General features: G+C 41.7%; 1 protein-coding gene and 1 pseudogene across 1 annotated transcript in view; one reads left to right on the top strand and one right to left on the bottom strand.

The window, feature by feature from the left end:
• The window catches only part of foxo3b (forkhead box O3b), an 82,199-nt gene extending 71,892 nt beyond the window's left edge, over positions 1-10,307 (bottom strand). The window contains exon 1 of the mRNA XM_052024298.1: positions 9,711-10,307. Within this exon, the coding sequence (XP_051880258.1) occupies positions 9,711-10,298 (588 nt within the window). The 5' untranslated portion in view covers positions 10,299-10,307. The remainder of the gene's footprint in view (positions 1-9,710) is intronic.
• Positions 4,818-4,926, top strand: LOC127575571 (uncharacterized; annotated as a pseudogene).
• Positions 10,308-26,346: the final 16,039 nt, after the last annotated feature.

Raw genomic sequence — 26,346 nt, 5'->3', positions numbered from 1 at the left:
AGGCCCTTCCGGCCCAACAAGTTCGTGCCACCCATTTTAAACCCATATTAACCTACCTGTACGTCTTTGGAATGTGGGAGGAAACCCACACAGACCTGGGAAAACATACAAACTCCTTACAGACAGTGACAGGAATCAAACCCCAATCGCTGGCACTGTAATAGTGTCGTGCTAACCGCTACGCTACTGTGTCACCCCAATTTCCCTTCCCTCACATTCTATGGCTGGGAAAGAGAAAGAAGATGTGGTTTAGTGCAAGAACCAATATATATCCTGAATCTCTTGGTCCTTCGCATCAAATAATTGGCACCTATCATGGCTCCCATGAGGCAGTCCCTCACTTAGGTGATGAAGGCAATCTCATGGGTGCTGATACTTGGATCAAGGTGTTGCCCCAAAGCTTGTATTTGTTTTAGTCAAAAAAAGGGTATTAGTTATGACAAGCCTATGTTCCAAGGATTTCTTCAGCAAGGTTATTCTATTAGAATTAGTGTCGTCTATTCCTTCCTCAATAATCTCATCTTTCCAAAAGTCTGTAGCTTTTATGACATGGGACTGAAGTCTCAAGGACCACATTTGCCTCCCTTGGGATTCTGCTCAGGAGAATTACTCCAGGGCTGTGTCTACATTCTGTTTAGATCAAGCCTAATAGCATGAGGCACCTTACATCCCAGAGGGAGTCACAGATGCCAGTCTTGTTCCTTCATGTTGGGGGAAAGCTAGCCAAGATGACAATGTTCCTCTTATGGTTTTTCCCTTCAGTTCTTCTAAATGGCCACCACCTACCAATTTATATTAGCACATTGAGCAACATACAATGTTACTGCACTTGAGTTGCCAAGATACAAAGTGGTGTGACTCATGTGCATCCTCAGAGTTTATCTAGTCCATGTTCCAAATCACAAACTTCATTTGAAGCCTGATGGGTGCCTGTGATCTTAACAGGAATGGTGATTATTGTGCACCAGCTAGTAAATGGTCTTTATTCAAATGGCATAGATCCAACACTACTGGAGACCAGGGTCTACTGCACAAATATGCATCTTGGCACCTCTCATTTAATTGCCCACAGTCCAAACCAATCATCTCTCCCCTCTTAATCCAGTTACCTTCCCCTAATCTCATCTCAGGTACCCTGCATTTCCATGACCTTCATTTCTCTCCAACCTCAATCACCAATCCCTCCACCATTGACCTTGCATATACGACTTTTTTGCTGTACCTTATTGTGTTCACCCAGGGAGAGCTAGATTTAATATCCCAACCCTTCTTCATCATGGGAAAGCATCTTAACAACAATTTCTCAAGAGGCCTCTTTGCTCAATTAGTTTTGCCTGCCAATCCAATTTACATAGGCTGGATCTGTTCTCATACTAATGAAAGTGGCCCTGCTCCAATTGATTCTTCCCTTCTGGTAGTCCATATCCTCTGAAGGTATTCCAAACCTTATGATACCATGATCACTATCCTCCAAACATGTTCCCGTGCTTATAATTGTTTCAGTTGACCCAGCTCATTCCCAAAAAACTTCAGCAATGCCTTCTTCCTCATTGGAGGCCAGAAACATACTGATCAAGAAAGTCCTCCTTACCACTTCAAACATCCCCCCCACCCCTTTTTTATTCCAGACTAAATAGGAATAAGTACTTAGTGACTTTTATACATCTACAATTTCCCAGCAAATTTGCTCCTCTTTCCCACCAGTTTACAACCTATGGAATACCCCAGCTGTGTAATCACTCAACTCCACTGTTTCCTAATTCTAAATAAACACATTATGTCATCGGCCCCTTCGGGACATCCTCTCCAGTACGACAACATTGCCCCTAGTCTTTACTGTCCACAACCCTTATTTCTACCTAGTCTTTCCCAGACACTTCTATTTGGGGGTTAGGCTTCTTTCAATGTCATATTCTCCCCAATGGCTAATTGCACATATCACGCTCCAGCCTTGCTTAATATGCTTTGTGCATTTATGTGAATGCACAGCAAACCATACTTAGTCTGGCCAGGTCTAAACTCAAGCATTGTGGTTGTTCAATTGATGGACTGGCAGCTGAGTTCTGAAATGACCTAGAAGTTCAAATAATGAAAATCTGGAAACTAAGATTGTTGTAGAATTCTTCCTTCAGGGAAGGAAATACCCCTTAAACTTGACCTACATGCAGCTCCATAGCTCAAGCAATCAACTGATGTGATGAACAACAAATGCCTTCACTGCCAGCAACCTAGAGCCATTGCTCTATTCCATCTTTTTATCTCAATGCTTTGTAAAGGAGAAAAAGGTTATGCAATGTTACATGCTGGAACCTCCTTCTTCCCCCACTCCACCATAATACTTGTAAACCTTCCCACAAGGATACTGGATACAGCTCAGTAGAGTAGCAACACATCTGACTCCAGAGCCAGTCTCAGTGCTTAGGAAGATAAAGAGATCCCTTTACACCATTTTGCCAGCCATGTATTCATCTACAACATCTTCCTATGCTTTATCATAGTACACTTGTCACAGGAGTATCTAAAGATAATTAGATTTCCAGGGCCACTTCTCAAATTCTCAGCTTTTGAAAATCTGCCTGCAGACCCTTTTTCCTAATTGTGGTTGGGACTAACATGTACCACAACTTTTGGTTCACTCTTCACAGAATACTCTGCACTACTGATTGTATAGTTAATATAGAGAAACACCAAGATATTACATCTCTGCATTTGACAAAAATGGATGCCATACTAAGGGGAGATTAATACTTTGAACAAAGTTGCATTCCAAATTTTAGATCATGAAGCTACAAGAATTTTTTTTATAGCACAAGGAGGTCCATGATTGCTTTATAGCCACTGATACACATTTAAAATTCAGTCACTTAAAATGCATAAGATAGGGCAGCTGATTTACACACAAAAGCTCCTAGAAACAATTCAATGTGTTTTAGTAAACAAGATTGGTCCTGATACTGGGAGAATTAAACAGTCCTTATATTGATGCAACTTCAGCAAATGAATTTCAGTAGACAAGGTCTAAACTGAAGGTACAGTCCAAGATGGTTTCAATTGCCAGTTTGGATCCCCTCAATGGCTCTCCTCAAACTTACTGACTTCCAGTCTTCCTTAAAACTTTTCTCCACATTCTACCACCTTTCTGCAAGCTCAACTGCAACCCTCACTACACAAATAACCCTCCAAGTCCCTTACAACCACTTTAGTAAATACAACTTAGTTTATCTTACTCCACAGGCATGGTACTCAACAGCCAATTAATGTTTTTATCCCTTGCTTTCAACTTAGCTGGAGCTGCTCCCAATAAAATCTTCATTATGCCATCATCTCACCCCTTAATCATATTTTACACTCCATCTTCAAACTCAATTTAGAACACCAAAACTTTGGAAACTTGACAGCTGACCAATTCAGTCACCTACTGCCAAATCTGACACCAATATCATGCAACAGCCCAGTTTCCACTGTCAAAGCAACCAATATTCTGGGATTATTCTGGAAGGTTTCAATAGTCTGCATCTCTGCTCCAACACCAATCACCTCAAACACAACCAACACCAACTATCTCCAATTTAATGACTCTGTCCACCCACACTGGCTCAATAACCAGAAGTAAAATTTCAATCACATCTGCACTTCCTTTTCCCTACCCTTTCAAAGATGGGCTAGTTCTCATGATCAAACATCTGCTAATTCAAAGCTACTCTTACAACTGGAGAACAACTCACTCCCCTTTTTGGTGTCCATTTTATCCACAAGTTGTACCTCTATCCTTTGCACCCATAACAACTCATTTCCTCCTTGCACATTTTCCTCATCCAATTTTTTCTTTGCTATACGCCAGTCTTATGAAAATCTGCTTTTGAAAGTTATAGATGATGTGCACAAAATCTGCCTCTTTGCACAAAATCAAGATCTCTCATTCACTCCCCATCTAAAAATTCTGCCTAAATCCTACCCATCACACCACATCCCAAACAACTTCTAATCACTTTCCATCCTTGATCCTGCATTTCTCAATCCTTTGAGCATTACAGACCAAATTTAGAGAGAATTCTACTTGTGCACTACTTTCCTCCTAAATGACTGACTTTTTTTAAACTAACCCCTTAAGCTCACCTCAGTTTTATCAATGCTGATTTTTGTATGCCCAAGTATTTAATTCCATTTTTGTTTAAAACTGGAGGCATTTTCCTTTAAAATAAAAGAAAATTCTAATTTGAGTTAAAGTATTCTCAACATTAAAACTGCATAAAAGCAATGCTGATCTCCAAAATTAGTGACAACTTAAAATTCCCAGACTGAGCACACAAGTGTGCTACACAGATCAGTTAGGACTTTTTAAAAATTAAAGATAGGTCACTTACAATGTCACAGTAATTAAAAGCAATTGTAGGTAAAATTTGTGATATTCATTGGTATTCTTATTCATCATTGCCAAGAAAGAATTGTTTGCCAGGTTAGGAACCAGTATTAAGTAAACCAGCATAGCCAAATACTTAATCACTTCCAAAACAAGTCCCAAATTGCATAAAACAGTGTTAAGGAAGAAATTCATTTTAAGAATCCTTGTATTTAGTGCTTGTGTTTTCCATTGTTACTCTTAAAACAAGTTAAATATTAAAAAATGAATTTTCCTTAAATTCATTAGAGACCATTTAAAATTTTTATAGACAATGAAAATATGCAGAGAAAATGCATTTCAAGTTGCCAGTATAACAAAGAATTAATTACATATCACAATTCCAATCAAGTTTCCCAAACTACTCAAGCAACTATCATTGTTTACAATGGTGGGGGAAATTTCAAATTTTCCACAGTACTATGGCCATACTAGCCTGAAAACACCCAATCTCAGAAGTTATGCAGGCTCAGGCCTAGTTAGTACTTGGATGGGAGACCGCCTGGGAATACCAGGTGCCGTAGGCTTTAGTTGGGCAGGCACAGTAGTGTAGTGGTTAGCGTAATGCCATTACAGCGCCAGTGACCCGGGTTCAATTCTGACCACTGTCTGTAAGGAGCTTGTACGTTCTCCCCGTGCCTGCATGGGTTTCCTCCCACATTCCAAAGGTGTACAGGTTAGGAAGTTGTGGGTGTGCTATGTTGGCGCCAGAAGCATGGCGACACTCGCGGGCTGCCCCCATAACACTATGCATTTCACTGTGTTGCGATGCACGTGACTAAGATATCTTATCTAACTTCAAATTCTAATGGTCTTTACTCTACCACTTCAAAATACATTGTCTCATACTAGAACTACAACTGTACTGATTCTTTTGTTTAATATCAACATGGAATCAGTGCCAAATTGCAACCACCTATAAAACCACTTACAAAACAAGGGCTTTAAATGTGTTCAACATGTATACAGTACATGTACCAATTAGTGCCACATAAGTGAAAACAATGGTACCAGTATCATACTTACATTACTGTAGACAAAGTACTAGAATTCTCATTCACTGCCATTCAAGCACAGTAGTTTAAACAAGATACAAATAGAGGATACATTTTAAAAGCAAAGCTGTACTTATCTACATACATTTGTAGTGCAAGAGTATAGAAAATGTAAAATAAGATGCAACAATCAGGTCTGCACAGGTCAAATAAAGTGCTCTCCAACCTAATGCTACCTTCCTGCATGTAGTCTAAAGGCCTGCAGGTCAGAGGTCCAAGTATATATATCCAAGTACAGGTTAAATTATAGAATTTCTACCTATGACTCTTTCAGGGAGCAAGTTCCAGACCCCTACCACCCTCTGGGAGGAAACACTTTTCCTCATGTCTCTTTTAATTATTCTAAATATTACTTTAAATCTATGCTTCCTAGTTTCTGAATGCTAAGAGTCCTTCCTATTTACTCCATCTAGGCATCAGAATTTCATTTACTTCAATTAATTTTCCTCACAGCCACCCGTTCAAAAGAAAACAACCCTAGCTTACTCAATCTTTCTTCACAACTATAGTCTTCACAAATCTCCTCTGGAGCCCCTCCAGTGCTAATATTTATCTACCTAACTGACCAGACCAACTATATCTTCCTAAATTTTTTGCTTCTCATCCAATCAAATGGCCAATTTTTGTATCATGCCCTAGATACTCTAGGTTATAATACTTTAATGATCTTTAGACAAGGAAGGCACTGAGCAATGAGTTCTGTAGAACCCCATTGTCAAAAGTCTCGCTAAAGTTCATCCAAACTACAACCATCACCATCAGCCCTGTTTTTGCAAAAAAGTTCAAGTTAATCATATACACCCTTTCCTTTAAAAAACCCTTCCATACTAAAAGAATTATATTATTCCTTACAATGGATTACAATAAATGCCAAACTGGTTTGTCCCCATTACCTCCCTTTTTAAACAAAAAGATCATGTTACCAGCCCTCCAATCCTCTAGCACCACCCCTGTAGCCAGAGAAGACTGAAAAAAGTCAGCCTCTGGAATCTCTTTACTGGTATTACAGCCTGGGATGTCTTTCATTCTGGTATAGCGATTTATCCATTTCCCCCTTTGCCACATTCTCTGCCCCTTAGTTATCTCTTTAGCCCTAATAAGCAGTTTTTTTTTGATTTATTCATTTTTCTGGCAAGGTAACATTTGTTGCACATCCCAATATTTCCCCCATATTTCCTTATGGCAATGCAAGGCAGCCATTCAGCCCATCAAATCTATGCTGGCTTAGATTGCTCCCTAATTGACCCTCAAGGTGGAAATGAGCCACCTTATTGAACCACTCAATTGTTTGAATGTAGTGGTAATTGATACAACGAGTGGATTTTAGGAGTCAACTACATGGGGAAGGGCAAAAGTCACATGTCAGACTGTGCAAGTAACTTCCAAAAGAACATTAACAAACCAGATGTTTTGTTCTTCAGATTTTTAAAAAATATAATCATTACTAAAACTAGTTGTACAAATTCCAGATTATTGGAGAAATTTAAATTCCATGGCTGCCATAGTGGTATTTGAAACCAATCTCTTGACTGCGAGTCTAGGCCTCTGGATTACTTGTCCAGTAACGTAACCTTTGTGACACCATCATACCCCTTCCTTACCTACCCTCTTGCACTTTGTGTACTTATGATGGCTTTAATTTCGATTTTATTTACCAATCTTTTCATACCCTTGCTTTGCTAAAATGTCTAATATGCTTCCTTTTGGCATTATTTGCCCTTAATGTAACTGGTCATTCAGGAAGCTCAAGATTTTGTAATCCCACCTTTTTTTGGGAACATGTTTACCCTGAACCCCTTTTCTTAAATGCCTTATTTCTCAATTGATTTATCTTTTAGTAGGTGTCCCAGTCTAATTTTGCTGAATACTTCAGTCCAGCAAACTTGGATTTAGCAGTTTAGAACCTTAACTATCTTTGTCCTTTTCCATAACTTTATTAATTTGATTGAATTAGAATTGCATCACAGAAACTCTCCAAATTTTCCATTTGCCCAACTGCATATCCTAAAACAAAATCCAGAACTGCCCTCTCATTGGTCTTGCTATATATTGGGTAAAACATCTCCTGCAAGCAATTTAGGACTTCTGTCCCATCTATGTTTGATATTGGGGGAGATAATTGGGGTATAGTTACTGTCCTGCCACTTTTGCACTTCTCATCTCCCTCAAACTACTTGGGAGTGTGGCTGCCCTTTTCTGTTAGTTCAACCCACATAGCCGCATGATTGTTCTGTGACATCATCCCATAACAGATTGTTTCTTAAACCATTCAATACCCCTTTTAAAACCCTTCCCCGTTATCTGAAAACTGTAAAACCAAGGAAGTTAAACTAGTTGCTTTACACCCAAAGCCATGTTTCCACAATAGTTATAACAGTGTGGCTCATTACCCTCATCCATCTAATTCACTATACTCCTTATACTTAAGTATCTACCATTAAATCAGACTCCTTTCCCCAACATGTTTTCTGTCCACACTTATTACAGAATTTCCAGATGTTTACAGTATAGATGAATGCCATTCAGCAATTTTCACACTTCTGAATATTTACACAACTTCCCATCCTATTGGGAAACTAGTTTAGTTTAAACTATCTAACAGCACTAGCAAACCTGTCCAGCAATACAATAGGCAGAGTACTGTTAAAATGCAGATCATCCAACCTAAACGGATCCCACCTTACTCCAAACTTGTCCCAGTACCACTACTTTCCTCTCCAGAATGCCATGCAGCTACTCATATCTGTAACCCAGACAAAATACCATCCTGGAATTACATCAGTGACTGCAGAAACAACCATCTACTACCCCTCTCCTCTCTATAATTATTGCTTTCTTGCCCTCTTGTAGAACTGAGCTACTCAGATCACTATGGTCTTCGCTCTGGCTGTATTATCCAGGGGAAATCCTCTTACTGTCAAGTAATAGAATTGAATACTGATTACAAACCAAGATGCGCTCAAGGTCTGAAATGCCTACATGCTGCTTTGTCTGTCTAGCAGTCACCTGTTCCCCCTCTGCCTGCAAACTCCTGAATTGCAGGATGACCACCTCCTGAAATGTACTACCAATGAAACAATCTAATAGCTAGACCACACTCATCAGCTGTTGCTCAAGCTCTTCCAGCTGATGCCACTTCCTGCACATGCTAGAAATATGAAACAAAAAAATTGTAAAAACCCAGCAAGTCAGGCAGTATCTGTGGAAAGAAAAACAGTCAACATTTTGGGTTTGTGACCCATCAGCAGAAAGTGCCTTGAAGTTCCCTTATGGTGCAGGAAATGCATCCCACAGATCTGAGGTGCTGTGTCATGTTTCCTTCTGTTTAGAGAGTTTACTAAGTAGAACTTAAAATAATAAATTATAAAGCTGTCCTTGCCGCAAAGCCCCTTGCTCACACTCCACAGCCACATAAGCACTCTGTACTGTGTTAACATTCCCGACCTTCTGCCATCGTACATATATATACAGACTTAAAAAGTTCAAACATATAGACTGATCATTTTTAACACTACCACATTTCACCCCATCTTCTCACAAAAGTTGTCCTCAAAAAAACGCACTGAACCAATGATTTTTGGCTTGAAGACAAGTCTTAACGTTAGCACAAGACAGACTTACGCCCCGTTGCAGTGCCATTGGTAGAACTTTCAAATGAGATGTTAAATTCAGAGTTAATCTGCCCTAGCCAGCGAGTACAACGGTGTTACGGGATAAGACCTTTTTCGAAGTGTGCCAGTCACGATTTAACCTTCAACTAATATCGGTCACATTGCTGTTAATGGGATACTGCTCTACCCAAATTGGCGGTTGTTTTCCTAATTAACTACAACGGCTCTTTACTTCATTGGCTATAAAACATTTGGGAGGTCCCAAGTTGAAAGGCGCTACCCTATTTCAGTGCTGTATACCACTCAAGCACAATTTAGTTACACATTCTTAATTTAAAAGAATTTCCGCTTGACCAAGAAACGAAGGGGAAAACGGTAGCACATCCCCAACGCCTGTCATAGGTTTACCGCACCACTCACTCGTGGGTGTTCCGGAACAAGTTATATCAGCTGGGCTGAAAACCTAATTTGTGGCTATTTCCAAAAGCCATGGAAAACAAAAAAAAAAGTCGAATCTTGTACAGTTTAGTAACTGCACCCAGGCAGATGCCTTGCAAGGTTTGTGAAAACAGTAATTCGATGGTGAAGTGCAAAGGCTGGAGCACTGAAAGCAAATGAGAGAGAGAGCACATGCGGTCGTTGTACCTTCCAGCCGGCCGAGCTGTTGCTATCTCCTTTATCCTTGAAGTAGGGGACGCAACGGACCATCCAGTCGTAGATCTGTGACAGCGTCAGCCTCTTGTCCGCCGAGCTCTGGATGGCTTTCGTGATCAGATCCGCATACGACATGTTGCCCCAGGCGTTCCTACGGGACGAGGCTTTGCGATGCTGCGGCCCCGCCACCCCACCACCAGCCGCCGCCACCACGAAGGCGCCGCCGGGCCCGCCGAGTGCATGCGAGGACGGCGGCGGAGAGCGAGAGCCCTCCGGTCCGCTCGCCCCCGCCGGCTGCTTCGGCCCGTCAGCCCCTTGCGGCTCCGTCTCTCCGCCGCCCGGACCCGAGCCCGGGACGGGTAACAAACCGGACTCCGTGCCGCCCAGCTCGTCGTCGTCTTCCTCCTCGGGTATCATCTCCGCCGCTTCAGGACCGGGATCGTTTTTGACCGAGGCGGACGAGGAGCCGGGGAAGTCGGGTCGGGGTAAAGGCCAGGTGCAGGAGCGGGGACGGGTCTGCGGCTCGAAGTCGGGGTCGATGTCCAACGGGGCAGCTGCGGGGGTGGCCCCGTCGGCCATGATTCGCGCTCAGCCTGCGGGAATTGGGGGGGAAGAAGGTGGAGAGAGAAAGAGACGAGGGAAGAGGGGACCCAGGCCGGGTGCTAGGGGCTGGAGTTGCTCCGGGACGCCGTGCTCTACTCCTCCCTAGCTCTCCCCCGCCCCCCCAACCCACCCGCCCCCTGCTCACCACCCCACTCGGTGCAACAACTGCAGCTGCAGAGGCTGCCAGGGATTAGGGGAGGTGGTGGTGGAGGACTGGGCTCGAACTCTTCGCAGGCTGGAGGTGGGAGGGAAGATCTGGAAGGTCGGCAGGTTTGCCGAGGGCACTCAGCCGCCTGCCGCTGCCACCGTGACACGGTCGCCAACTCGCTGGCTCTGTGGGTCAGTATCACTCACCCTCCCTCGTAACGCAACCCACCCGCCTTTAACCTTCTCTCCCTCCCCCGGGGGCTTCCTCCTTGCCCGCCCGCCACTCGTCTTTTGACTGCCGGGAAGGTGGAAGGGGGGGGGGGGGGTTTGGGGTGGGGGGGGGCGGTGGGGGTTAATAACCCCGAGCAGGGTTTCAGGCTCCTGCAGGTCGCTCGCTCGCTCCCGCTCGCGCACCGACCGTTGGCCTCGAGCTCTCGCCCCGGGGCGCGGGCGGGCGGGCGCGCGCACGGTCACTCGGTGGTCAGCACGGAGATCGCGAGGTGGCTCGCGCTGAGTTCCAGTTGAAGCACGTCCGCCGCCGCCGCCGCTGCTGCTGCTGTTGCTTCGGCGTCGCTTCTCCTCCCACTCTGACAAGAAAGCTGGCAAGAGAGAGGCGCACTCATATTCTCTCACTCCCTCTCCCGCCCCCCTCACTCCCCACTTCTCCCAACGACACAAAGTTACAGACGCCAGAGGAGCGCAACCCAGCTTAACTACCGCGCTCGCCGTGCCTCCGCAGGGCGCTCATTGGACTGCGTTGCTTGCATTCTTCTCCGGGCGGGCGGGCGAGTCAGGCAGGCCGCCACCCCATTGGCCGAATGCAAGGCCGCCGATCCAGTGCGTCACGGGGGGGTGGCGCGCTCAACTAGGTTAGGTTGACGGGCTGAAATACATTGCGTCATCCTCTTTGCCGGAGCGCGTGATTCGAACTCCCGCTAGCTCCTATTGGCGCAGGGAAAATGTCACTCAGGTCATCGCCTTGCGCTGATTGGTCAGGTAGTTGGCAAGTCGTCGACAGTCTGAGGCTGGGGGGGGGGGATGCACAATAATAACAAAAACAGGGACAGTAGATTTAATAATTAAATCCCGTCAAAGGCACGTGGGGAGGGAGGGGGAATGGTGCGGTTTATTGCATTAACCTCGTTTTTCATCGTGGTTGTATGGTTGGCGTTGGTCTAAATACGAGGTGGGGGTCTGAGTTGTCCTCTGGTTTGTGTTGTCAGTCGGGGCATGCTGCAGCCATGCTGCATTATTTTCAGTATGTCATCACAACATGTGCGTGGTGTTGTCAGCCGTGTTTTATTCACAAGGGTTGACGTTATGTACCGAATATAAAAAATATATATTTTCAACAGAAACGTGTAACGTGGAAATCCGCGTATTTTAACGAAAATTATGGGGAAAATATTTTTTGTTGGCTAAATATTTACAAACCCAAAGCGAATTGATCTATGTTTTGAAGACGAGGATTGTTATAATTTTAAATCCCCATAAAGTCATGGTGGTAAGGGTGGTGGATTGATCCCGCCCTTCCCCTCCCCCAGAATATTACTATAGCTGCAATTCCCCTGGTGAGCCCAGCAATCCGCATACTCAACCATCTGTTTTAATCCTCTTGAAGAACATTATGTACACTATGTGCTCGTTTATATTTCGCCTGAACATTTTAATTATCAACATGCTGTCTTAACTTTTATGGAGGCGGGGAAAGGATTTAACCTACACTGAGCCACTGTATAGAAGTATTTACCGTTAAATCTGTAAACCATTATAATCCATTAGGATTGACTGTAAAAGAAAAGCACGATAACATATGAATAGATTCTGCACTGCACATGCGTTGCTATGTAATTTGACCTACATTGCAATGTCTCTGGAGAAGCCTGACTGTGCAAACAAAGAAGGAACGAAGTTCGAATTAATTAGATTGAAGGCGACTATAATGTCAAGCTGCAAACATATTTTAAAACATTTTCTTTCTAAAACTACGATATTGCTAAACTGCAGTAGTATATTTAAAATTATCATGTTTCTTCTAATAAGGGGATGAATTAAAAGGCTGTATTTTGTAACAATTTTTAGTGCATGAAATTCAACAGAAATACTGGGCAACAATACAAAGTTTGCCTTTTGATCAACAGTTGTCCAACAAACAGTCTGAATTTTACATCCTAATTAAGCATGGAAGCTCACTGATAATGAGAGTATGTCCAACAAACCAATAAATGGTTTTAAATGTGATTTAATTAAGAATTTTAAAAGGTTGCTATCAGTGAGGCAGCATATTTGAATTCTAATCTGGTTTGCCTTCAAGTTATACTTTAAAGTTCATGCCTTGTTACTGTATAATCAAGTCATGTAATAAAACACTCTCCCAAAGAAGTGGGTGCCTAGATTTTCTCCAAATAGTGGTGAATGGTCATCAATTTGAAATGCCAATTTGCCTGCCTGGCCTATTTGTAATAAAAACTTCAGTGCAGGAGTAGGCCATCCAGCCCCTTGAATCTGACCAGCCGCTCGCCAAGATGGAATGGAATTTGCTGAATGGTTCACTCAAGGCACAGAGCAAATAAGGTTGTGGGTTTAGTCCAAAAGACCATCAAGTAAAGGAGTAGAATTGGGTCATTTCACCCATCAGGTCTGTTCCACCATTCAATCATGGCTGATTTTCTTAAAAACCCCATTCTCCTGCCTTCCCTAACCCTTAACCCCCTTATCAATCTCTGCCTTAAGTACACCCAATGACTTGACCTCCACAGCCCCCTGTGGGAACAAATTCCACTGATTCACCACACTCTGGTTGAAAAAATTCCTCCTCATCATCTCAGTTTCAAAAGGACATCCTTTTATTCTGAGGCTGTGCCCTCAGACCCTAGACTCTCCTACTAATGGAAACATCCTCTCCATGTCCACTCTTTCTAGGCCTTTCAGTATCTGAAAGGTTTCAATGTGATCCTCCCCTCATCCTTCTGAACTCCATCAAGTACAGGCCCAGAGAATCAAATGCTCCTTGTATGTTAAACCTTTCATTCCTGGGATTATTCTTGTGAACCTCCTCTGGACCCTCTTCAAGGCCAGCACATCCTTCCTTAGACATGGGGCCCATAATTGCTCGCAATATTCCAGATGTGGTCTGGCCAATGCCTTATAAAGCCTCACCAGTACATCCTTGCTGTTGTCTTCTAGTCCTCTCGAAATGAATGCTAACATTGCATTTGCCTTCCTTACTACTGACTCAGCTTGCAAGTTAACCTTGAGGGAATCCTGAACTAGAACTCCCAAGTCCCTTTACACCTCTGAGTCCTCTTACTGTCCATTTGTACAGTCCACTGTTCCGAGAGAAATGAAAAATAACCATGTTATAAATGGACCCTAGGAAAGAGTGACCAAAATAATTTTACATTAAGTATGAAAGTAAATTAGTTCAATATGAAGCCAAGGTTTTCAATCTAAACAAACTAAAAAATTAAGGGGTGAGGGGCAGATGGCTGTGGTAGATAAAAGGTATGACTGTGGACAGGCAATCATAACAAATAAAGAAATATTAGTTGCTTTGCACCAACTGTAAATAACTTGTACAAGGCACAAGATTACGACAAGAAATGTGGCTCAATCATGGATTCAACAGGAAAATGTAAAAATTATATTACATCTAAGGAAAAGGATTATAAAACTGCCAGAAAAAGTGGTGATCCTGAGGAATGGAAGCATTTTAGAATTCAGCAAAGGAGGACCAAAAAATTAATGAGCAGAGGGAAAATGGAAATTAGGAATAAACATAAGAAATACTGTAGGAGCTTTTATAAATATTTAAAAAGGAAAAAAATATTTGAGAGGGCAAGTGTGGGTCCTTTACAGATAGAGATGGGAGAATTTATAATAGGGAATAATGAAAAGGCAGAGGAAGGATACTTAATGGTTAGCATGAACAGGGTGGGCCAAAGATCCTGTTTCTGTGCTCTGTAAGTCTATAACTAATTAATGAAAATCAAAAACCGCAGATGCTGGAAATCTGAAACAAAACAGAAAATGCTCATTACATTTTCTGAAAATGCTCAGGTGAACATCTTTGGAAGGAGAAACAGACTTAACATTTCATCTTGAAGACCTTTCATCAGATCAGTTCTGACAAAGGGTCTTTGACCTGAAAAGTAACTCGTGTGTGTCTTTCCAGAGATGTTGCTTGACTTATTAAGAAATTCCAGGAAATTTTGTGTTTGAATTAAACAATTACTTAGTGCCCATCTTTATAGAAGAAATGTAAAAATCCACCCAAAAATACTGATTAACCAAGGAGCCAGAGCAAATGAGGAAGTAAAAGAAATTAGTATTAGTAAAGAAATTCAACTTGAGAAATTAATGAGCCTGAAAAGTGATACATCCCGAGGACCTGATGATCCACATCAGAGTTTTGAAAGCCATAGTTACAGAGATAGTAAATCACTGGTTATCATCTTCCAAAATTCTATAGGTTCTGGAATAGTTCCTGCAAGGTTGGGCCGAAGGGCCTGTCTCTGTGCTGTATGACTCTAAGTGGAGAATGGCAAATAAGTATTTAAGAAAGGAGGAGAGATTAAACAGGCAACAACTGACCTGTCAGCCTGGCATCAGAAGCTGGGAAATTGCTGGAAGCTATAATAAAAATTGTGACATCAAACTCAGAAGTACTAATAACATGATTGAGCAGAGTCAGCATAGATTTATGAAAGTGGGATCATGTTTTACTGATCTATTGGAACTCATTGAGGATATATCAAGTGGAGTAGGGGGTTAGGGCAGGAAAAAAAGGTGTTGAGGTAGAAGACCAGTTGTGATCTTGTAGAAAGGCAAAGTACACTTGGAGCGCCAATGGCCTACTCTTGGTCCTATTTCTTATATTCGTATGTTAAGATCATTGCTGAGCCACTATTTTGAGACTGTGACCCTTGGTTCTTGTCTCCTCAGCCAGAATCTTCCTTTCCAGTCCTGATGAAGGGTCTTGACCTGAAACGTTGACTGTTTATTTCCCTCTATAGCTGCTGCCTGACCTGCTGAGTTCCTCCAGCATTTTGTGTGTGTTACCTTAGAGGTCACTGCACTTTTCTATTTCTGGACTGTTGCCCTTGGCAGCCATGCCTTCACCTACCTAGGTGCTAAACTCAGGAACTACCTTCCAAAGCCGCTCTGACTCTGTCACCTACTTTAAGATGCTGCTTAAAACTTTTCTCTTTGGCCAAAAACCTTTCCTCACATTAAATGTCTTGTGAAGTGCTTTGAAAAGTTTTATTACTATGCTGCCATAAGAGGTAGTGGAATCAGATACAATGACTGCATTTAAGAGGCATTTAGACAGATGTAGAAAGACATCGTCCTAATGTGGGCAAATGGGATTAGTTGGGCAAAAAGGTCAGCATTGATGTGGTGGGTTGAAGGGCCCGTTTCTGTGCTGTACAACTCTATGACTAAAGGTGTTATGAGTAGGAGTATTTTCCACTGAGAAACTTGACTGTGAAGAAAAAAGATAAATTATAATTATTACAACAGCTGAAAAGAATCTGTGCCAAAAGGAAAAAGTGAAAGAAAGATAGTTTAAAATATGGCTCAAGTGGGCATTGTTAAATTTCTGCCCTTTCCATGACCTTTGTGCTAATCGCCCGTTATGTGTATAAATGATCTACATCTGACATCTTGTTGTCCAGATGGGTAAAAATTGGCAAAGTCATTTTTTGCACTTCCCCATAGATATTTAAGTTGCATTCCTATCATTTGCCAGCTACTGGAAATGACAGAAAATGGGGAATGCTAAAATGGCTAGAGATCCAGAATAATGGATTCTGTAAATGTTCTGCTTTTATAAGATGAGGGATATTATTTCTGGATAATGGAACACATTCCGTTCTGAGCACCCCGCCACAGTCTGATCAGGCACAATGTGGCTATTTTTGGTCAAAGGATGGGATATTATTCTCACTGGAAGACTACTATTAACAACGAGACTTACCCTTGTAGAATTAAACAATTCACTCTCTTATGCAGGTTCCATTGAAAGGATAATGCTTGGTTAGAGTATCAGTGACCATTAGGGTCACAAATTTAGCTTAACTGAGTCTGACAGGAAAAAGAGAATACTCAAAAAAAAATCACGTAATTAATTTCATTACATCACAGCCCTAAATTCAGTCAGCAGCAGATTTTCAACCAGGATCTGATAATAACTTCCTAATTATTCTGTAAGGGAGACATGGATGGCAGGGAATCTTAAGCAACATGTTCAAGTTCTTTGAGCCATTTGAAGTAAGCTTCAACAGATTAGAAACTTTCAGCTTCATCTTTTCCATTTCCTCCCTGAGTAAAGAATGCTGTACAAGGAAACATGTCCAGTACTGTGTCCATTTCTGGTTGCCTCATTATAGGAAGGATGTGGAGGCATTGGAAAGGGTGCAGAGGAGACCTACCAGGATGCTGCCTGGATTAGAGAGTATGGATTATGAGGAGAGATTAAAGGAGCTAGGGCTGTTCTTATTGGAGAGAGAGAGAGGATGAGGGGAGACATGATAGAGGTATACAAGATCTTGAGAGGAATAAATAGAGTGGACAGCCAGCGCCTCTTTCCCAGGTCGCCAATGCTCAAAACAAGAGGACATGGCTTTAAGGTATTGGGTGGGAAGTTCAAGGGAGATGTCAGAGGGAGGTTTTTCACCCAGAGTGTGGTTGGTGCATGGAATGTACTGCCTGGGGTGGTGGTGGAGGCTGATACATTGGACAAGTTCAAGAGATTATGGAGGAATTTAAGTTAGAGGGATATGTGGGAGGAAGGGGTTAGATAGTCTTAGCTGTGGTTTGAAGGGCGGTACAACATGGTGGGCCAAAGGGCCTGTATTGTGCTGTATTGTTCCATGGTTCTATGGAAACTACTTCATCATGCTAGAATTGAAATTAGTCCAGCAGCTACTTTAAATGAAGGGAAAATCCATGTGGTGAAAATCTAGAGTACAATGCCATTGAATTTTAAGGTGAGAGGTGAAAGATTTAAAAGGGACTTGAGGGGGCAACTTCTTCACACAGAGGGTGGTACGTATATGGATGAACTGCCAGAGAAAGTGGTTGAGGCAGGTACAGTAACAACATTCAAAACACATTTGGATAGGAGGGATTCAGAGGAATATGGGCCAAATGCAGGCAAATGGGACTAGTTTGGTGGGCACCATGGCTGGCATGGACAAGTTGGGCCGAAGGGCCTGTTTCCGTGCTGTATTACTCTATTACTCTAATTTCAGTCCCCAAAAAGTTTTATGAACAGGCAAAAACTTAAGCAACTTCTATGCTTGTCTGTCAGTGATATCATCCAAGATGTCAATTTCCCACAGGGATCTTGTACCTGCAACATTGCAAAGAAATACATGGAATATATAGCACAAATGCAGGCCGTTCTGCCCACGCATTCTACGCCCCCCCCCAAACTACTTCTCATCTAACTATATCAGCATTTCTTTCATTTTGCTTATCTAACATGCGCTTAAATGTATTTATATAATTTGACTCAACTATTCACTTTGGTACCAAGATCCACATTCTCACCAGTCACCTAGCAAACAAGCTCCTTTTGAATTCCCTGTTTGATTTCTTGGGAATTAATTTATAATGAAGGCCTCTAATTTTGTTCTTTCCCGTGTGAAAATGCTCTCTCTCTGTTCACTCTTTCAACACCTTTCAGAACTTGAAGAACCTCAATAAGTTCACAGGATAGCCTCTTTTCAAAAAAAAGAGATCTAGATTCTTCATCAACACACACACAAAATGCTGAAGGAACTCAGCAGGTCATGGAGGAAAATAAACAGTCGACGTTTTAGGTTGAGACCCTTCATCAGGACTGTAAAGGAAGAGGGCAGAAGCCAGAATAATGACCTCCGACCTCTGCCCCTGCCACCCCTGGCTCTGACCTCGGCCCTGGCTGCCTCCAAACTGAGATCTCTCACACCTCCGCTGGGTCCTACTGCTCCTCTTCTTCCACCACTACTCCCCACCCACCCCTGGTCTCTCAAGCCTCCCCCTGCCCCTTGTCCCCCTTTCGCTCCTCTGAGCCCCAGTCTTCCACCCACCCCACTTTCCCAGACCCCTCCAACTCTCCTCTCTCCTCTGATCCCTCCAACCCTCTACTCCCCCCTGACCCCAGCTCCAACCCCTGCTTCATCTGTGTCTCCACTGTCCCCTCCGACCTTTCCCTCTCTGAGGCAGAACGTTCTGTCCTCAGCAGGGGCCTTATCTTCGTCTCCTGGCGCCTGCACTTCAACGAGCTCCGCTCCTGCCTGGACACCAAGCTCTTCTTTTGTCGCCTCCATCTCTGGGCCTACTTCTTTGGCAAGGATTCCCCACCCCCCACTGATGACCCCTTCTCCTGGCTTAAGGTCTCCTCCTTCTCTTGGACACACTGCTCTGGCCTTCTGCCTGCTCTGGATCCTTTCACCTCTAACTGCTGAGGGACATTAACCGTCTCTACTTCACCACTCCCCTCACCTATTCCACCCTCACCTCCACTGAACGCACTGCCCTCCACTCTCTCCGTACTAATCTTAACCTCACCATCAAACCAGCAGACAAGGTGGTGCTGTTGTAGTCTGGCGGACTGACCTTTACCTTGCCGAGGCCAAACGTCAGCTTTCGGACACCTCCTCTTATTTGCCCCTCAATCAGGACCCCATCATGTACATGTGACTAATAAATAAATATCTTATCTTACCATCACCGACCTCATCACCTCTGGTAATCTCCCATTTACAACCTCCAACCTCATAGTTCCCCTATCCCATATTGCCCGTTACTACCTCTATAGATTATTCTGGCTTCTGCCCTCTTCCTTTCCAGTCCTGATGAAGCATCAGGCCATTGTCTCCTGCACAGTAGTGTAGTGGTTAGCATAACGCTATTCCAGCGCCAGTGACCCAGGTTCAATTCCACTGCTGTCTGTAAGGAGTTTGTGCGTTCTCACCGTGTCTCCATGGGTTTCCTCCGGGTGCTCCGGTTTCCTCCCGCATTCCAATAACATACAGGTTAGGAGCTGTGGGCATGCTATGCTGGCACCAGAAGAGTGGCGACACTTGCGGGCTGCCCCAAGCGCATTCTCAGTAATGCAAAAAGACGTATTTCACTGAGTGTTTCGATGTACATGTAACTAATAAATATCTTATCTTACCATCACCAACCTCATCACCTCTGGTCATCTCCCATTTACAGCCTCCAACCTCATAGTTAGTTCCCCTATCCCGTACTGCCCATTTCTACCTCTATAGATTATTTTGGCTTCTGCCCTCTTCCTTTCCAGTCCTGATGAAGGGTCTCGACCCGAAACATCGACTATTTATTTCCCTCCATAGATGCTTCTTGAGATTCCGGCATCTGCAGAATCTCTTGTGTCTCCAGATTCTTCATCCTTTCTTGCTAAATATGCTCACATTTTTTGGCATTTTCTTCACATTCTTAATATCAACCATGTATTTTTTTGTTCCTTCTCCAATGCCCTTAAATCCTTTTTTATATAACATGAAAAAAGACTGGAATTGTCAGTACCTTTCAGATATCTTTAAGAATTTCCCAAATCGATATATAGCCAATGAAGTACAATTTGGTCACTGGGAATCACAGCAGGCAAATGGGACAAATAAAGCTTCTTTAAGCTGCAACACGATAAGGACCAGATAACCTTTTATAAAATGGAATGAGTGCAAGACATTGGCCAGGACACCAGAGATAATTTCCCTCCATGTTCTTTGAAATAGTGCCACAGATCTTTTAAATCCACCTGGAAATGCAGATGGGACTTTGGTTTAATATCTTATCCCAAAGATGGTGTCTCTAACAGTGCATTTACCAACAAAAATCTTCCAATACTCTGGTGTTTATCACAAATTTAAAATTTTTGCATTTGATTTCAAAGTATAAATTTTAACCTCTGTAATAAATACAAATGTTAAACAATGATAGTCCCTGTGCGGAACCTTTAATTCAGAACAACTACTTTGCCTCAAGAAGTATAATCCAAAATTGCATTGACATTTTAGAGCCTTCAAAAATACCAGAAACAATGCCAGAGATAGGTATTCAAAAATACCTATCTCTGGCATGTAGATACCCTGAACAGACAACCTGCTAGAACAATCTGAACAGAACAAGCCCTTCAATCTTGGGGTGAATTTTTTAAATATATATATCCATATGGAGGAGGAACTGCATATTTTTATATTACTATCGATCTCAACATGTAGATTAAAATAGTACCGAAAATAATTCATAGTTTGTGCAAACTCCATTGTCACTATAAACCTCACTTGCACGACACAAGAACTTTCTCAAGACATAATTTGATGCAATAGTAATCACTCTAATTACATTAGTCAAAATTTGAATCTGTCATTGTTTAAAAGTTCCTCATGGGAGCCCACTTTCTGCTTTTTAACAGTACAAAATCTACTTTTACCCTGCTCCTTTGTATCATGCAGTCAGCTAGCTTTCCCTTCTCTGCTGCTTCCACAGGCTTTGATCATATTCATTAGTCTATCATGTGCCATCTTATCAAGTACATTTTAAGATAAATTCTATCTACTACATCGTCTACTCTCTCTTAACATTTTCAGAGTTAATCAGGTTAAGCTATTCCTTCCCCTTTGAAATGATTGTTGACTTTTCACTGTTACATTTTTGGTTTCTAGATTTTAAACAAAGATGTGCGGGACAAGTTTTTTTTACACAGAGAGTGGTAGGTGCCTGGAATGCGCTGCCAGGAGTGGTGGTGGAGATAAATATGATACAGGCATTTAAGAGGCTCTAAGACAGGCACATGAATGCGCAGAGAATGGAGGGATACTGACATTATGTAGGCAGAAGGGATTAGTTTAGTTAGGCATTTAGTTACTAGTTTAATGAGTTCAGTACAACTTTGTGGGCCAAAGGGCCTGTTCCTGTGCTGTACTGTTCTATCTATCTAAGTCTACAGAGTCTGAATCAGAAACCGTTTCTTCCTTAAGATCACTAGTTTTGTATTAGTTTAGTATTGTTCACTAACTCCATCTAGCCTGAGTCATTTTTTTAAATATTAAGTTAAAAGATGACCAGGCAGCAGCACACCTGCATGTTTGATTAGGATTGTTGGAGTGCAGGCTAATCTGGAACGGTAGATTTAACTCCAGTTCTGCCACAAAAACATCTTGCTATTACCAAGCAGCAGTTTGTAAAATATATCTCGAGAATGATTATTAGGAATTACCATGAAAGAGGATTTAATGAACCATACTTATGCCAACAAACTTTAAGAGATTTATGTATTATCTAGGTGATTGATAGTTTATTGTACATTGATTGGACCAATATATATCACCATTTGCAAAGTATTGTATTTACTACATATCATCAACCAGGATCTTTAATAAAATATAAAAGATGGTGTGCAGAGAGAGGGTTCCTTCCTTCTTACAATAGAAATGATTGGAGTTTAATAGATGTGATAAAGGAGAAACTCTATTTTTGAAAGTTAAAGAGCCATCTTAAAACATTACAAATGTGTGTGTGTATATATATATATATATATATATATATATATACACACACACACACACACACTCTCTCATAAATAAATAAATAAATAAATAAATAAATATATGTAAAACCATCGTCCTCCCATATTAGGCTTAACAATTAAAGAAATTCAGTTCTCTATATATTTGATTAATAAATACTTAGAATTTTCATTGAGCCATGTATGAACACAAAATGATCTTGCACAATTACTAGGTCTGATGTCCTAATGAAACATTAAACCTAATATTTATTGGGGCAATGCTTCCATTAAATTAATGATCAAACAACGACTGGACAGATGTTAATATAATTTGCTATTGTTTCTAGGTTAAATAAAGGCCAACCAAGAAGTAAGCCTTGCAAACTCCAATTTGGTTCACATCTCACACGCAGAGAAGAGAGGAAATAATGTGATAAAAAGATTGCAGAATCTGGTGGATGATTGATTATAGTGTTGTAAAGCAGGGAATGTTTATTTGTCAGCAGATTCTGAAATGCTTTTTCTTTGCTATGATTATAGTCATTTGCGAGCATATTGGAAATATGCTGCCTCTTGAGTTGAACAATGCGTTTATTGATTTTAAAAAATTGTTCTTTTACTGACTGTAAACTTTGTGTGTAATAGTGTTAATTTTTTCAGTAAACCACATTTAATATGTCTTAATAAAGGTTGCAATGAAGCATATTTCCTCCATTACAGACTTTGAGCATTTGTGGGCTAAAAACAAAGGATACATTTCAGGTCCTTGAGACAATGCAGAAAAAAAACACAAGGCTGTTCTCTATGAACTAGTATTTTTTAAATTAACCCACCCAATGAGAACTGATGGGACTATGAGTGAAGATTAAAATTGGATGGGGTGCAAAGCAGGTGGCTAATCCAATTTTGCCATGGGCAGATTAGATTGAAGTTGCCCCTCCAGTCTGAGGATAGAGTTATTTGGAATAAGGAAGCAAAATGCCTTACAATGTGCACTTGATTTCCCAGAAACAAAGTTATGCTAACTATCCCTAATCAATCCTTGCTCTTCCATATGCAAATAAGTCCTGTCCCTCAGAATTCCTTCCAATAACTTTACTACCACTGATGTTAGGCTCACCAGCCTGTAATTCCCTGGCTTGTACTTGGTGCCCTTTTCAAACAAAGGCACAACATTTACCACCCTCCAGTCTTCCAGTACCTCACCCATGGTTGACAAAGGTCTCTGCCAGAGCCACAGCACTCTCCTCCCTAGCTTCCTGTAACATACTAGGATTCACCTGATCAAGCCCTGGGGATTTATCCACCTCTTTCTTATCCACCTTACTCTTCTTTCAGATATCGAAGACACTAGTTGCCTGTAGCCTAGATATTCACACTTTGCAAACTGTAAAGGATAGGTGAGATAGATGATCTGCGCACTGTACATCTCCGGCATGTGGCCTGCTGCTGGGCCAGAGGCCAGGTAGAAACTCATGACAATCAGGTCATACAAATTTTACTCATGCAGCTCTCTCCCGGTTCTGATGAAGGGCCTTTGGCCAGAAATATTAACTTTATTTTTATTTCCACAGCTGCTGCTTTCCCTGCAGAGTGTTTACAGCATTCCCTGTTTTTATTTCTACTCATGCACCTTTGGCAAGCCCACAATGCTTGCAAACCTCCTCACACCCACTTCTAGCTGCTTATTACCCAAGGAAGGGCGGTGACTGCCAGTCTCCTTGAGAAGAGGCCCGGTGTCAAATCCCTGATGCAGTGGGGGGGTGGGGTGGGGTGGGGTGGGGTTTCTGCCAGATGTTGTTCATGTCAACAAAAATGGATGAAATTCACTTTTGTAGATACAATATTTACTGGTGCTTAGCAACCCTAGGCGCTTGCAACACGTGGGCATGATTTATGTCTGACATCCTGCATACCAAAACTGCAGGAAATGCTTCAAATTATTTTTAAATGAAATGTCTCTTTGACATGGAGGCTTCCTAAAGTGCTGAGCCCCATAGTACCAGAGCTGTGCTGCAACACAAAGTTAGCAAGATTACTAGTACCAGCTGTTCAATTTATCCAGCAAAGTTGGTAACTGGCAGAAAATAGTCCAGTCTATGGTCTTTTATTAGTAAATGCAGCATTTATTTATTCATCTGACCTGGACCTTGGGCATGCAACCAAATGCTTCACTATCTTTGAAAGATGCTATTAAAAATATGGCAAGGATAGGAAAGATGTGTCACCGTTTAGAAAAATTTACATTTTGGTAGCTGACGTACTTGCTTGGCTCAGGCAGAGGGGTACTAATGCATGGACATGTGTGGACTTTGTCATTTGGATTAATTGTATTATACTGATGATTTTGGGATATCTATTTAGTGAAAATCAAAAAAAATGCAGACAGTGGAAATCTGAAACAAAAACAGAAAATGCTGGAAATACTCAGCAGGTCAAACTGCATCTGTGGGAAGAGAAGCAGTCTTTACAAGCTTCGTTTGTCTTCGTTTCAGTTCTGACAAAGGATCTCTGGCCTGAAACATTGGATCTGTTTGCCTTCCCACAAATGTGGCCTGACCTGCTGAGTACTTCCAGCATTTGTTGGTTTGGCCTGTTTAGTGAACCTTAAATTGATGGAGAGGGGGAAGGGTTGGTGGGAAGGAGGTCTTCTAATGTAAGCTGAAAATTTTACCTAGAAACGGACAATTGTTATGGCACAGGAAGATACTCAGCCATAATAGTAACAGCCATACAGTACCTTTATACAGCAGTCTGTTCACTTCCATTTGCCATCTGTTTCCCCCCAGGCCTGCAAATTATTTTGCCTCAACTGCCTATCCAATTCTCTTTAAAAATATCTGATTGACTTTGTTTTCACCACCCTTACAGGTTCTGAGTTCCAGATCAACACCGCTGTATCTCTTGCCCTTTACTTTAAATCTGTGCTTCCACCAACCACCTCACCCCCGCCCCCCCCCCCAACTCCCTGAACTATCCACTAGGGAAAGTATTTGCTAATATCCTAATATTTATCTTCCCTAAACTGGTAATGATCTTGTACACCTCTGTAAAATCTCCTCTCAACTTTCTTTACCCTGGGAGAAGCAAACCCAGCTTCTGCAGTTTAGCCTTGGGCCAAAACCATCTCTGCAAGCATTCTAGTAAATGTCTTTTGCATCCTCTTTGGAACCTTCCCAATCCATTCTGAAGTGATCAGAAATCAACTTAGTGCTGTTATAGGTGAACTAGTGTTTTATAAAACTGGGGCTAAGCAGAGCGGGAAAGCTCACCAAACAAGTTAGGTTAAATTTAGAGACAGAAATGAAACATGCAGTCACTGTAATTTACTAAGCAAAGAACAAATTTGATAAAAAAATAAATAGAGCATCATCTATATAAAAAGCAGAGCAGACTTCGGGGTGACACGTTTCCTATAATATGTGGATTTATCAAGTCAATAACTTGTTTTTTTTCCACAGCTGCTAACTAAAAGATTTCATTTGAGTACTTTTCAATGTAGTTTTTGAAATAATTGGTAGATATGCCACATTTTTCACCTGGGTCCTGGGACATTTTTGACATTCAGATTGAAACAACAGTTCTGCAACAGGTTCAAATGAAAAACTGTTGCAATAAAAATAGGATGGTATACACATCCATCATTTCACTTTCTCCTCTTGCACCAACTCAGCAAACCTTTCCACATATGGCTCATATATGCCATCTACTGAGCATCTAGTGGTATTGACAACCCTTAAGCTTGCACTGTTTGTAGAATCTGGAGAGTAAATTATACGCATGACCTCACATTGTATTTGCAGATAGGTCCCACATGATTAACAGATGAAGACGCTATTTGGCCCATCAAAATTCAATCCTCCAGAAAAATTCTACAGCTCTTATCTCCTTCCTGGCATGCAACTAATTGTTACACAATTCCCTGGCTGGGGTGTTATTCAATAGAATTGGCTGACTAGTCCTAGGTTTGGTTTAAAAAAGTCATTTTGACGTATTTGGTAACTTTGGAGAATAACTTGCATGTACTCACACGATTCAGCAAATATATTTATTAAGTGCTTTAATTAATAATTATCTACCACCATTCATTATCACAGTAAGTAACACATTCACAATAATTAAAATGCTCATGCACTCTGCCTTTTCTCTTACTAATTGGCAACAAACTTACAAAATGGTTAAAATACATACTTACATACTGAAAATGAGTTTTGAAATCATTTGCTCAATTACAGTGAAAAGATTACAAATCTGCAATTTGTGACTGGCAATTAAATAATATAATTATTTTAAATAATAATGGATTATCTGATAATGAATGACATTTCTCAGAATTAGTTAGAATGTTCA

Source organism: Pristis pectinata, chromosome 10 (genome assembly GCF_009764475.1).
Source record: "Pristis pectinata isolate sPriPec2 chromosome 10, sPriPec2.1.pri, whole genome shotgun sequence".
Taxonomy (NCBI): Eukaryota; Metazoa; Chordata; class Chondrichthyes; order Rhinopristiformes; family Pristidae; genus Pristis; species Pristis pectinata.
This window is presented reverse-complemented; position numbering and strand designations above follow the sequence as displayed.